Raw genomic sequence first — 13,842 nt, forward strand, 5'->3', positions numbered from 1 at the left:
AGCACTTCAGCCATCTAGAAGTACAAACTATTATCTACACAAAACAACAAGCCGCATGCCTCTGTGGAAAATGGAGCCTCATAGGTTTATCTAGGATACCTAAAGATTATTTTTTACGCAGAAGACAATGAATGAATGACACATTTATATAGCGCTTTATTGTGTATTGCTGTACACCCAAAGCGCTTTACAATCATGTAGGGGGGGTCTCTCCTCAACCACCACCAGTGTGCAGCATCCACTTGCACGGCTTATGACACAAGACTCATGTGGAATATTCCTCGCATTAAGTCACCACAACTAAAATATAAAGGACAAAATTACAATGTGTCTTCGCGAAAGTGTGAAAATTGCAACTACACTGAAAGACAAAGATCGCCCTAATCAATGATGCAACAGAGAGACCAATAATTACACTGCTAGAAGCATACAAATATTTAAATAAATAAGTAAATAAAAAAATTTAAAAGAAAATCAGCTGCGCAGATTCTGTGCAGGCCTGTAGTTACCGCCATCACTCCACTCCATCACCCTTACCATTCGCTCCATTTCCTTCCAGTCATTCTCCATCTGTTCCATGGGTTTAGTCCACCAGCTGCAGAATCGAGCGAAACGCCGGCCCTGGAACCAGTATTGCCTCAGCCATTCAAACTCCACCTGAAAAGATCGACACAGGATGTTAAAGCTGCAGGGTGTCATTTCTACACTAGACACCAAAATTAATAAAGTTTTTTTTTTTTTTTTTTTTGGTAAAACAGGTTCCACTAATCGCTCTCTTTGGCTGCGTTTACACTTGACATTAACATGCGATCACAGTGATCCGATCAAGCAGATCGGATCATCAGTCAATCAGAACACGGCGTGTTTACACTTGGCAACATCAGCTGACTTCTCTATCTGGATAACCGATCGGATCGGTCTTTCCCGCGGAAAATTTAAATAAGTCTGCAGAGAATGGTCCGGTGCAAAGTCAACCTGGAGTGGTGGGTTTTCTTTAGAAAAGCATTCAGTCGCAGGACATTTTACAAATCAAAAATAAGTGTAGGAGTCTGACTAGAGTGTAGGAGTGTTTTTCCCCTGACAGTTCGGGAGAGAGGGGGCGGGGTTTTGCGTGATGTCGACCTGCGAATGCAGACACGATGGCTGGATTGCGTTTACACTACACTGAGGTCCAATCACAATGCGTCCTCAACTACCTCTGGACCAGGACACGCTGATCAGATAACATTCCGATCAGAAGTGTGTTTACACTTGTCTTTTCAATGTGTATGTGGACAACATCCGGACACAGGTCGCTTGTTAATGCCAAATGTAAACGCAGCCCCAAGTTTCTTTGTCTCATTGATTGGACAAACAGGTAGTACTGCCCTAAACTCACTCACTTGTTGATCAAATGATGCTGCACAGCTTAAAGGGGGGGTACAATGCTGTTTCCTGCATTCAGAAAAATGCATTCATGCATTTCATGTTAAAAAAAGAGCCATAGTGTTTTCATATTTCAGGAAATCAACTTAAGTCGTCCATGAACATTAAAATGATTTTTAAAAATGTAATTAATTTAATTTAATACATTTTATTTCTTACTTTTTGTTATTTTATTTGTATCCATGATTATTTTTTAAATTCCTTTTTAAGTAAAACACTATGAACTACCATTGTTTACTGTACAATGCTTTACTGTATATAAATGAACTTGCCTTGCCTAAAATTGAAGGATACATTGATATTAAAATTCTGGCTTATTTCAATGAGCTGATCATTATTATTATCATAATTATTGCCATGTTATTGCTGATAAATTATATCTGGTCTATTTTAATAAATATTAAATATTCTATAGAATATATCTGTCTTTCAATAAAACATTTTTCTTTCCATAAAACATATTTTTCTATACCATTTTCTGTAAATAAAAAAACACTAAAAACTCAATTGTTTTAAATGCTACAAGTGAATTTAGACATCACAACATTAATATGTTTTTTAATAATTATAATATAACATTAATCATTATAATATTCACTCACTGAAATCACTCAAAAGTAAAAAGTTTATAATAAATATGTATATATATGTATATAAACAAACATTTACCAATAAGTTATAAGCTTTTGGGTCACATGTCTGGAACCACCATGCCATATAAACGTCAGGCAGTTAAAGGGATAGTTCACCCAAAAAGTGAGTGAAGTGACATACTGCCAAGTATGGTGACCCACACTCGGAATTCGTGCTCTGCATTTAACCCATCCAACACACACACAGCAGTAGCAGTAGCAGTGGGCAGCCATTTATGCTGCGGCGCCCGGGGAGCAGTTGGGGGTTCGGTGCCTTGCTCAAGGGCACCTCAGTCGTGGTATTGAGGGTAGAGAGAGCGCTGGACATTCACTCCCCCCACCTACAATCCCTGCCGGCCCGAGACTCGAACCCGCAAACTTTGGATTACGAGTCCAACTCTCTAACCATTAGGCTACGACTTCCCCATAATTTACTCACCGTCATTTTGTTCCAAACCTGTATGAGTTTCTTTCTTATGTTGAACATAAAGGAAGATATTTTGAAGAATGCTGGTAATCAAACAGCTGATGGTCCCCATTGACTTCCGTAGTATTTTTTTCCATACTTTGGAAGTCAGTGGGGACCATCAACTGTTTGGTTCTTAAAAATTCTTCAAAATCTTCTTTTGTGTTCAACATAAGGAAGAAACTCAAACACGTTTGGAATGACATGAGGGTGAGTAAATGATGACAAAATTCATTTTTGGGTGAGCTATTCCTTCAATACAATTGGTTTCTGAATAAAAGACCAATTTAAAAACCTAGCGAAAACAAACTCTAAAGCAAATTGCCTTCCTGTACAAGAGAGGCTTTTGAAAACTAGGTCAATGAAGTCCAGTCCTTGAACAAGAGGTCAAACCATAGCAAGCAGCTGACATCTACTTCACAACGACTGAAAAAAACAGCAGTCAAGTGTGTTTGATAGTCTGTAAAATGTGGTTGTTGGACAAAAATGTTTTGTGCTCCAGTCATTCTTCACTATCCCTCACTCTGGCCTATGTTTAGTGTATTATATCAGCACGGTCTGAAACAACAGCAATCCAGACGTCCATCCATTTATCAAACTCTATCCATCCATCACTGGGCAATTTAGCAGCAGAACAGAGCAGCGGAGGGAACTGCGCGCTAGTCAGTGAGGTGGGGAGACGGGGGGAAGGGCATTTATATGGGGAGGTGGGAGTGATTTTCAAAACTAAACACCCACTTTAAGGTCACGGTAACAAGGGAACGCAGGTAGCCACACACACTCCTAGAGGACAATGGACGCAGAACAAATCTCACACACACCCCTCTGTAACCACACACATAAACAAACATCTTTGCATTTTTGTGTGCCGCTGATCAAAACTGTGTCATCACAATAGGAAGGGGGATGATGACATCTGCATTTCCTGTTTTCCTGCTTGTTGTTTCGTTTCCTTTGTTTACGTCTGCTGCTACGTAACACCCAGGAGAGACGTAAAGATTTATCACACACGCCAAAAACATCTCACCTACACACACTTCTCTTTCCTTTCCTCCTCAGTCGGCTTCTTTTCGTTCTTTACTTCATTGCTTTCATTCTTCATCCCATCAATCTCTCACTTTCTCTCTCTACAGGGAGCAACAGAATTCACCACAGGCTCTCAGCCTTTCTCCTCTGGGATCTCCCCATCTTTGACTCTTTTGAAGTGATGAGTTAACCCTCCTAAGGATGCTTAATGTAGCCACGTCTGCCCCACATGTAAATGTAAGCACCTCACATTTGCCCTCCCACAACCGTTGAACAAAGCACTGCTCCAAAATTCATTCTCCAAACAACAGGCCCCTCTGCGCCTTAGCTAAGAGTTACAACTAAACAACACGCTGAAAACACAACAATAGAACAGCAACACGGACATCCACTGTGTCTCTTTACTGGATTTCACTGCACAGTTGCCTGGTTTGGTCTGGAGCAACTGAATGACATGAAAAGTACACTTTTTTTTTTTAGTTTGTTGTTTAAAATATCAGCATGGTTCAATAAACAAGAAATGAATATGGAGTAACATAGTTTAGACACAATATTGCCAGATACTGTTTTTATGAACTTTTGGAGTTATATTACTAATATAATCGTGTAATATAAACATATAATGTATTATTAATATAAACGAATAATCGTGTTCTGTTTTAGGATGTTAATTTTCAGCATCATTACTCCAGTCTTCAGTATCACATGATGCTTCAGAAATCATTCTAATATGCTGATCTGGTGCTCAGGAAAGATTGATTTTTATTATTATTAATGTTTAAAATGTTTTTTCTTCTAAAAACTGATACATTTTTAAGGACTGTTTAATGAATAGAAAATTCAAAAGAATAACATTTATTTGAAATAGTTTTTTTTTGTAACATTCTGTCTTTACTGTCACTTTTGAACAATTTAAAACATTCTTTTAAAAAAAAAATATTAGTCGAATATATAGAATATAGCAAGTTTCATTTCTTATAGCTGTAAATAAGATAAGATAAAATTCAAAATTGTAAAAAGTAAAATTTAATTTATTAATTACAATTGAATTAATATAAAACATACATTTCTAGCAAATATTTAAAAAACTAATTGTAAAAATAAAAACTGAGCATTCTTTTTTGGTGAAGCCAGTGAAAACATGCAAGTAAAAATAGTAGCGGCCCAAATGGACAGCAAAAAAAAATATTTCTGCTTATTTTGAGCCCTCAGTAGTATGTTTAGTATGAAGAGCAGAATGTAATGTGTATGTATTTTGTTTTTAAAGCCTGTTATACTGAAAAACTGGTGTGGACAGGTCATTTATCTGACGGACCCTAAAACCGTGCACCTGACTCTTCATAAATACCTGTGTTGGCTATCACTTTATAAGCATTCAAACTGGCTTGAACAGGATCATCTTTAGTTGGACTGAGATCAGACACCCAGGGTTCACTTTCACATATGGCCGTCTTCAAAGAAATGCTACACTTTGTGCTGGTTCAAACCTACAATCGCTTCAGACCAATGCCAACCGCTGACAGCCTCTCTACGGACGCCGGAGGCTACAAATGCTAGCAGCCGCTTTAGTGTCTGTCGTTCCCCCCCGTGCTGATTGTCTGTCTATCCTTCTGCGTTGAAAGCCCACACAGCACCGAGAGCTTTGAGCCAACATGGAGGCCAGTTTCCCGCAGAGCAGGCCTGCAACAGGCACAGAGCTGGAAACTATGCGACTGGCATTTAGAGCCAAGCCGTCTGCTGCTGTGAGGTACTGAGACTAAATGCCACCTGCATATGCTGGAGGGAGAAAGAGAGAGAGAGGAAACAGACAGAAACAAAAGGCATTCAGTGACAGGTGGAGAGTCTGTCTGCCTATATTTCCAGCTGAACGTGGCGGTAAGTACTAGTTAGCTACGCTACTAGTCAGGTGCTCATCATGGTAACCTGCGGATATAGCACTGTGCCATTTTATAGATCAAATGGGTTAAGATTTCTAGATATCTTTCACACAAGGCTCACTGTTAGGACTACCAATCAATTTCATCAGATCACCCTCGAGTCCAGCACTGCTGGGACTCAATCAATAGAGGCCAGTCTGTGCTGTTTGCTTTGTCAACCCACATACGCACACACAAATAAAGAGCCATATATGTGTGTGCACATCAGCGAAAACTATGAGAATTGCAGGGATGCAAAATGTAAGAACATGTAACTAAAGTATTCAGTCACATAACTTCTTAAATGAAAGCTCTTTTTGATGCACATCTAGGAATTTATTTCATAAATGTGTTAAAGTATAAGCTTTTTTTTGGCCGATTTTATTTGCATCTTGGAGTTTCTGTTCCACATTTTTTACTCAACTTCACAATTTTGCATAAAAAAAATTACAGGGCTGGAAACCCACCTACAATATAAAAGAATACAAACATTTCTAGTGCTTATGCAAAAATGGTGTATTCTGAGCGGTTGAAAAAATTTGCATAAAAATACATTGATGGAAATCTGATTACTGATGTTAAACTTGAATATGTATAAGCAAATTAGATTTGAAAGCATTGGTGGACAGAGAATTTTCAGCTAATAACGACAGTACATACACAAATCTATCATCATATGGCTTCAGAAGACTTGGAATATTGCACGAGTAGAGGTGTCATAATACACCAGTACTGACAATAACAGTGATATACACACACACACACACACACACACACACGGAATTTTCTTCTAAAATTAGCATTTTTTTAGGTTCTTATGTTTATGTTCAGTTATTTTAATTTAATAGCAATGAAAAGAACCTATTCATTGGCATTAAAGTGAAATTATATTATACATACCTACCTACCTAATTATAACTATATATTCAGATTTGCTTCTATATATTCACAATTTACATATATATATATATATTCAGGCTAACAACTAGCCTATATATTCAGATTTACATTTATATATTGAGAATTATAACTATGTATTCAGATTTACTTCTATATATTCAGATTTGTATATAATTATTTCCTGTTTGGCACCTCATATGTATGTATGCATGTATGCATGTATGTATTAAGGCTGTCGTGATTCGTCGATTTTAGTCAACTTTTAAAAATCGTCGACTTCATTTTGCTCGCGTCGACTAACCGGCAAAATACCGGAAGTGGTACATTTCACGGATGACAATCCATAAAACACATTATTAGACTATTTTCTAAGGCTGCCTGATATATTAAACACGTTTAAATTGTGAATTCACAAACGCTATGATTTAATTGTGATACAGTTCTAACACAGTATATGCGCTTTATTTACATGCGTGTAGGTGGGAAGTCGTGGCCTAATCACCTCATATGTATGGACTCTAATCACCCTGGTAACCATCTATTCACTTTGCTTCCATCTGGTAAGCGCTTCCGTAGCCTGATGGCAAAAACTGAGAGACTTAGGAGGAGCTTCTTCCCCCAGGCCATCAGGCTCCTAAACTCTAACTCTGTGTCATAATATCACTTGACTCCATGTAATATCACCATATCAATAAGCTATTCATAATTTTTCTCTACCTCATATTGCTGCTATTCAAATACCCTGTACAACTTTTTGCACATTATTTTTTGTACATTCCTCTCATTACTACTTGTCAACAACATACTGACCTGCACATTTATATTTATATTTTTTTATCTTATCTTATCTTTTATTTTATGTTTGTACTTCTTCTTAATATTTGTATTCTTTATAATTGCACTGTCCTTGGAGTGGACCTGACCTACATTTCACTGCTGGTTATACTCTGTATAATTGTGTATGTGACAAATAAAACTCTTGAATCTTGAATCTAATGGTTAGAGAGTCGGACTTGTAATCCAAAGGTTGCGGGTTCGAGTCTCGGGCCGGCAGGGATTGTAGGTGGGGGGAGTGAATAACCAACACTCTCTCCACCCTCAATACCACGACTGAGGTGCCCTTGAGCAAGGCACCGAACCCCCAACTGCTCCACAGAAACTGTTATCATTTACATGTGGAGCGTCTCAAACTCATCTCTGCATGTTGTTGTGAGTTTGAGTTTATTATAGCGTTCATCTGGGAATGCAACGCGCGCCATTTCATCTGATTTGTAAGGTAAATAATTTATAAATCTACACAAACACAGGAGAATACATCGAGATTTCAAAATAAAAGTTCAACCCCTCACTCTGAGTTTAGACGGTTTGATGTCCACATATTCATTAAATTACAGCGGCTGTAGCATTTCTGTCTTAAAGAAATGGACAAATATTAAAGATTAAGTGTACGTTTGAATTAAATGGTTGGTGAATATTAAACCGTAATGTGTCAAAATAATCGTCAGGCCGTCAGCGCCTCCTGCAGGCCTTTGTTGTAATGTGTAATCTACATTAGCTCTATTATTTAGAATACATTATGTATTTTAACAGTTTTGTTCAATAAAACTATATGATTTCTTGCTTTTGATACTTTATTTGAACTAATTATTATTGCATCATTGCTATATGTATTTTAAGCTATTGTTCACTTCTATTTTTATTACCACAAAACGATTTATTATAATAGGGCCCTATGAAATCCGTTTTATTTTCAAATACAGTTTTTTTTCATTTACATTTTTCTATACTCTGTTTTAATGGTTAGATTAAATTGTTAATCAAAAAGCCTGTCTAATTAATTGAGTTTTACATTTTTGTCTTTACCAAATTCTGTTTTCCATTATTTTCTGGATTCCATTTTAATGGTTCTATTAAATTGCAATAATCAAAAGCATCTCCAATTAATTGATTTTACATTAAAAAAAGTATTTTTTTTTTTCAGAAATACTGCACATTTACATTTTTCACCTAAATAAATTCTGGTAAATAATATTTCTGGTAAATACTCCTTTAAAAAAAAAAAAGTGTTTTTTGATTATAATTTTATTATTAGACTAGAACACGTGGATATGTTGTCATTCTTAGACTAATAATACTGAACTTTGATTTCAGTGATTTGGACTATGAGATGGACACTTGCTTCTTGCACTCTATGTTGCACTTTACTTTTGCTTTAAAAAAGGATTTCATAGAAATTTGAATTTCATTTGGTTTAATAAAATATTCTTAAGTAAAATTGTAGATTCTTTGTAGGAAATTAATCGTTTAGATTAATCGATAAATTAGTCTTGAATGTTTATATATATATATAAACATAAACATATACATACATATATATATATATATATTTTTTTTTTTATATATATATATATATATATATATATATATACACACACATGCATGTGTTTGTATTTATATATACATAATCAATATAAAACTTTTATTTTGGATGCGATTAATCGTTTGACTGCTGTCAAAAGATTAATCGCACCCAAAATAAAAAAGTTATATTATACATATACATATACACACATATACATACATATATATATATATATATATATATACACACACACACACACACACACAAGTAAACACAACATGCAGTTTTTAAATGAAGGGTTTTTTTTATGAAGGGAAAACAAAATCCAAACCCATATGGCCCTGTGTGAAAAAGTGTTGAAAACATGGAACAGTGGTGAACCTTCCCAGGAGTGGCCAGCCGACCAAAATTACCCCAAGAGCACAGCGACGACTCATCCAAGAGGTCACAAGACCCAACAACAACAACATCTAAAGAACCGCAGGCCTCACTTGCCTCAGTTAAGGTCAGTGTTCATGACTCCACCATAAGAAAGAGACTGGGCAAAAATGGCCTGCATGGCAGCGTTCCAAGACGAAAGCTGCTGCTGAGCAAAAAGAACAAAGGCTCGTCTCAGTTTTGCCAGAAAACATCTTGATAATCCCCAAGACTTTTGGGAAAATACTCTGTGGGCTGACGAGACAAAAGTTTTACTTTTTGGAAGGTGTGTGTCCCATTACATCTGGCATAAAAGTAACACAGCATTTCAGAAAAAGAACATCATACCAACAGTAAAATATGGTGGTGGTAGTGTGATGGTCTGGGGCTGTTTTGCTGCTTCAGGACCTGGAAGACTTGCTGTGATAAATGGAACCATGAATTCAGTTGTCTACCAAAAAATCCTGAGGGACAATGTCCGGCCATCTGTTCGTGACCTCAAGCTGAAGCGAACTTGGGTTCTGCAGCAGGACAATGATCCAAAACACACCAGCAAATCCACCTCTGAATGGCTGAAGAAAAACAAAATGAAGACTTTGGAGTGGCCTAGTCAAAGTCCTGACCTGAATCCTATTGAGATGCTGTGGCATGACCTTAAAAAGGCGGTTCATGCTCAAACCCTCCGATGTGGCTGAATTACAACAATTCTGCCAAGATGAGTGGGCCAAAATTCCTCCACAGCGCTGTAACAGACTCATTGCAAGTTATCGCAAACGCTTGATTGCAGTTGTTGCTGCTAAGGGTGGCCCAACCAGTTATTAGGTTTAGGGGGCAAGCACTTTTTCACACAGGGCCATGTGGGCTTGGATTTTGTTTTCCCTTCATAATAAAAAAACTTCATTCAAAAACTGCATGTTGTTTTTACTTGTGTTATCTTTGATTAATATTTAAATTTGTTTGATGATCTGAAACATTAAAGTGTGACAAACATGCAAAAATATAAAAAATCAGGAAGGGGGCCAACACTTTTTCACACCACTGTGTGTGTGTGTGTGTATATAATATTATATATATATATATATATATATATATATATATATATATATATATATATATAACTGATGATAATAATCAAGTGTCAGTAACTGGTTGACATTTTTACATAGTAGGTGGCAAGACTGCATCTTAGCACTGATTGCCACCTGCCATAAAATGGAAAAAGATGACGAAGACAAGGAAGAACAAGACCCACTACTGTCACAAAATCATGCTGGAGGAGAACACAAAAAAAAGTGACACACTCTACCCTCACCTAAATATCTGAGCCTGACAATTTTTTGGATTCATTTTTTGGAATCAACAGTAAGTTATTTTTGAACAGTTGGTTATAATGTATGGTTAACCAATGCTTACAAGTGCTCTCTCTTCTTCTTACACTTGTATTTTGTGTATAATCCATTAGCCAAAAGTTTAATATAACATGGACTTTTTTTTTTCATTTCTATAGATATCTGGATACTATTGTTTTTGTTAATCACTTATAAAAGGCTATTATAATCATGTAGTGAAAATGTGATTCTGTGAAAGCCCTACACGAGTCATATGGAGCACTTTTTGTGTCCATTTGAAATTTCATAGCCCCTGGCACTTTCTACTTTCTCTGTATGGAAAAGAGTTGGTTGGACATTCTCTTGTTTTCCACAAAATAAAGTATGTCATATATGGGTTTGGAAAAACATGAGGGCAAACAAATGTTAACAGAATTTTCATTTTTAGGCGAAACAGCCCTCAATTCAACACCTTTTCAGAAGACCCCGCAGACCCAAAGCTTGGAAGTGAGAGATACAGAGAGCAGAAGATCTCTTTCCAAACAACCTCTCCTAAACCTCCACATACCAGCATCAGCCCTAAACACACAGGTAAACATTCACCTTTATAAACATCAATGGACTAACACGCTCCATGAATCCTACACACTGCAGATCCTTTACAGATCCCCCATCAGGCGCAATCTTCATGCAGTCCACCTAACTAACCAAGAGCTAGATACTGAGCTCTGCTAGAACAGCATGCTGGGATAAAAAGGAGTATCAATAATAAATAATACAATAATACATCATTTAAGAACACACACAGGCCCTTGTGGGCAGTTTCAACAAAATAGCCTCAATCAGGTCAGAGTGTTGAGGTAGGTAACCTCCGGGGAAGCTGCTGCGGGCAGGGGTGTGTATATATATTACAATATATACATACATACATACATACATACATACATACATACAGTCAGGTCCATTAATATTGGGACATCAACACAATTCTAACATTTTTGGCTCTATACACCACCACAATGGATTTCAAATGAAAGGAACAAGATGTGCTTTAACTGCAGACTGTCAGCTTTAATTTGAGGGTATTTACATCCAAATCAGGTGAACGGTGTAGGAATTACAACAGTTGGCATATGTGCCTCCCACTTGTTAAGCAACCAAACGTAATGGGACAATTGGCTTCTCAGCTGTTCCGTGGCCAGGTGTGTGTTATTCCCTCATTATCCCAATTACAATGAGCAGATAAAAGGTCCAGAGTTAATTTCAAGTGTGCTATTTGCATTTGGAATCTGTTGCTGTCAACTGTCAAGATGAGATCCAAAGAGCTGTCACTATCAGTGAAGCAAGCCATCATTAGGCTGAAAAAACAAAACAAACCCATCAGAGAGATAGCAAAAACATTAGGCGTGGCCAAAACAACTGTTTGGAACATTCTTAAAAAGAAGGAACGCACCGGTGAGCTCAGCAACACCAAAAGACCCGGAAGACCACGGAAAACAACTGTGCTGGATGACCGAAGAATTCTTTCCCTGGTGAAGAAAACACCCTTCACAACAGTTGGCCAGATCAAGAACACTCTCCAGGAGGTAGGTTTATGTGTGTCAAAGTCAACAATCAAGAGAAGACTTCACCAGAGTGAATACAGAGGGTTCACCACAAGATGTAAACCATTGGTGAGCCTCAAAAACAGGAAGGCCAGATTAGAGTTTGCCAAACGACATCTAAAAAAGCCTTCACAGTTCTGGAACAACATCCTATGGACAGATGAGACCAAGATCAACTTGTACCAGAGTGATGGGAAGAGAAGTATTGGTTCTCTTGTATTTATTGGTGATGTGACTGCTGACAAAAGCAGCAGGATGAATTCTGAAGTGTTTCGGGCAATATTATCTGCTCCTATTCAGCCAAATGCTTCAGAACTCACTGGACAGCGCTTCACAGTGCAGATCGGACAATGACCCAAAGCATACTGCAAAAGCAACCAAAGAGTTTTTGAAGGGAAAGAAGTGGACTGTTATGCAATGGCCAAGTCAATCACCTGACCTGAATCCGATTGAGCATGCATTTCACTTGCTGAAGACAAAACTGAAGGGAAAATGCCCCAAGAACAAGCAGGAACTGAAGACGGTTGCAGTAGAGGCCTGGCAGAGCATCACCAGGGATGAAACCCAGCGTCAGGTGATGTCTATGCGTTCCAGACTTCAGGCTGTAATTGACTGCAAAGGATTTGCAACCAAGTATTAAAAAGTGAAAGTTTGATTTATGATTATTATTCTGTCCCATTACTTTTGGTCCCTTAACAAGTGGGAGGCACATATGCAAACTGTTGTAATTCCTACACCGTTCGCCTGATTTGGATGTAAATACAAATTAAATTAAAGCTGACAGTCTGCAGTTAAAGCACATCTTGCTCGTTTCATTTGAAATCCATTGTGGTGGTGTATAGAGCCAAAAATGTTAGAATTGTGTCGATGTCCCAATATTTATGGACCTGACTGTGTGTATATATATATATATAGCAGTTTATATGTTGATGGGGCTTTTAAGGTGCTGAGTTGTAATCCAGGTGAGTCGGGGTTCAACAGAGACTTACACAAGGCCGAGCTGATAGTTAGGCCCTATGAAAGAACTATTGTTTGGGGTTTGAAAAATGAATGCTTAGTACAACCTTTAAAAAACCTCCAAGCAGCCTCATCTGTTATGGCCTGAGACACGCGTTTGGGATTTGATGTTATGAGTACACATTTTACATTGCTTCAAACACACTCACAATCTTGTTCAAATACACACCTCGTTGTGGATGTCCTCAATGCGCTGGAGGGAGGAGGGGCGAAGGGACTTCAGGCTCTTGGTGTTCTTCTCAGGGTTGGTGTGTAAATTCTCCAAGGCCTCTGAGCAGCGTTTCTGTATGTAGTCCAGCGTTCCTGTACAACACTAAAAGAACATGACAGATAATAGTGTGATATTTACTTAGAAGCCAGAAATACAGAGATACTGTTTGAGGATTTAACATGAACGGTGATGAAGTTTCTGGTCTGATCAGGACAACCGGAGAGGCGACGCTCACCTGTACGACTCTGTGAGTTGAGCTGAATCTAGCCGTATCACCAGCCAGTACACAGTGCTGATGTGTCCGATTCAGATCATCTATAGATACAATCACATACCAACAGCCACACAGACAGCCAACAGAAGAAACATACTTCAATATTATTATTAACCTAGGAAGAGAAGCATTTGTCTTTGTTATTCAGAGTATATTATATCATATATATCTATATAGCTGCCCAAGGCATTGTAATTATAGACTCTGAGTGAACTGACTTTCCTTGAAAGGGCCTTTGATTTGTCCCATTGAAATCAATGGAAT

General features: G+C 37.6%; 1 protein-coding gene across 5 annotated transcripts in view; it reads right to left on the reverse strand.

Moving 5' to 3' along the window:
• fto (FTO alpha-ketoglutarate dependent dioxygenase) overlaps positions 1–13,842 on the reverse strand; it is a 138,093-nt gene that overhangs the window by 91,282 nt on the left and 32,969 nt on the right. For 4 of the 5 annotated variants that reach the window (XR_013785079.1, XM_079434118.1, XM_079434119.1 and 1 more), the window contains exons 5-7: positions 13,540–13,619; positions 13,263–13,406; positions 538–657 (exon numbers count right to left, since the gene is read on the reverse strand). Coding sequence is in view for 4 of the 5 variants with exons in the window: in XM_079434118.1 (XP_079290244.1) it covers positions 538–657; positions 13,263–13,406; positions 13,540–13,619 (344 nt within the window). In the remaining variant the exon portion in view is untranslated. Of the gene's footprint in view, positions 1–140; positions 301–537; positions 658–13,262; positions 13,407–13,539; positions 13,620–13,842 lie in introns of those variants that run through there. The other variant, XM_079434121.1, reaches the window with a different exon arrangement.

The sequence above is a fragment of the Barbus barbus genome (genome assembly GCF_936440315.1).
Source record: "Barbus barbus genome assembly, chromosome: 2".
Lineage (NCBI taxonomy): Eukaryota > Metazoa > Chordata > Actinopteri > Cypriniformes > Cyprinidae > Barbus > Barbus barbus.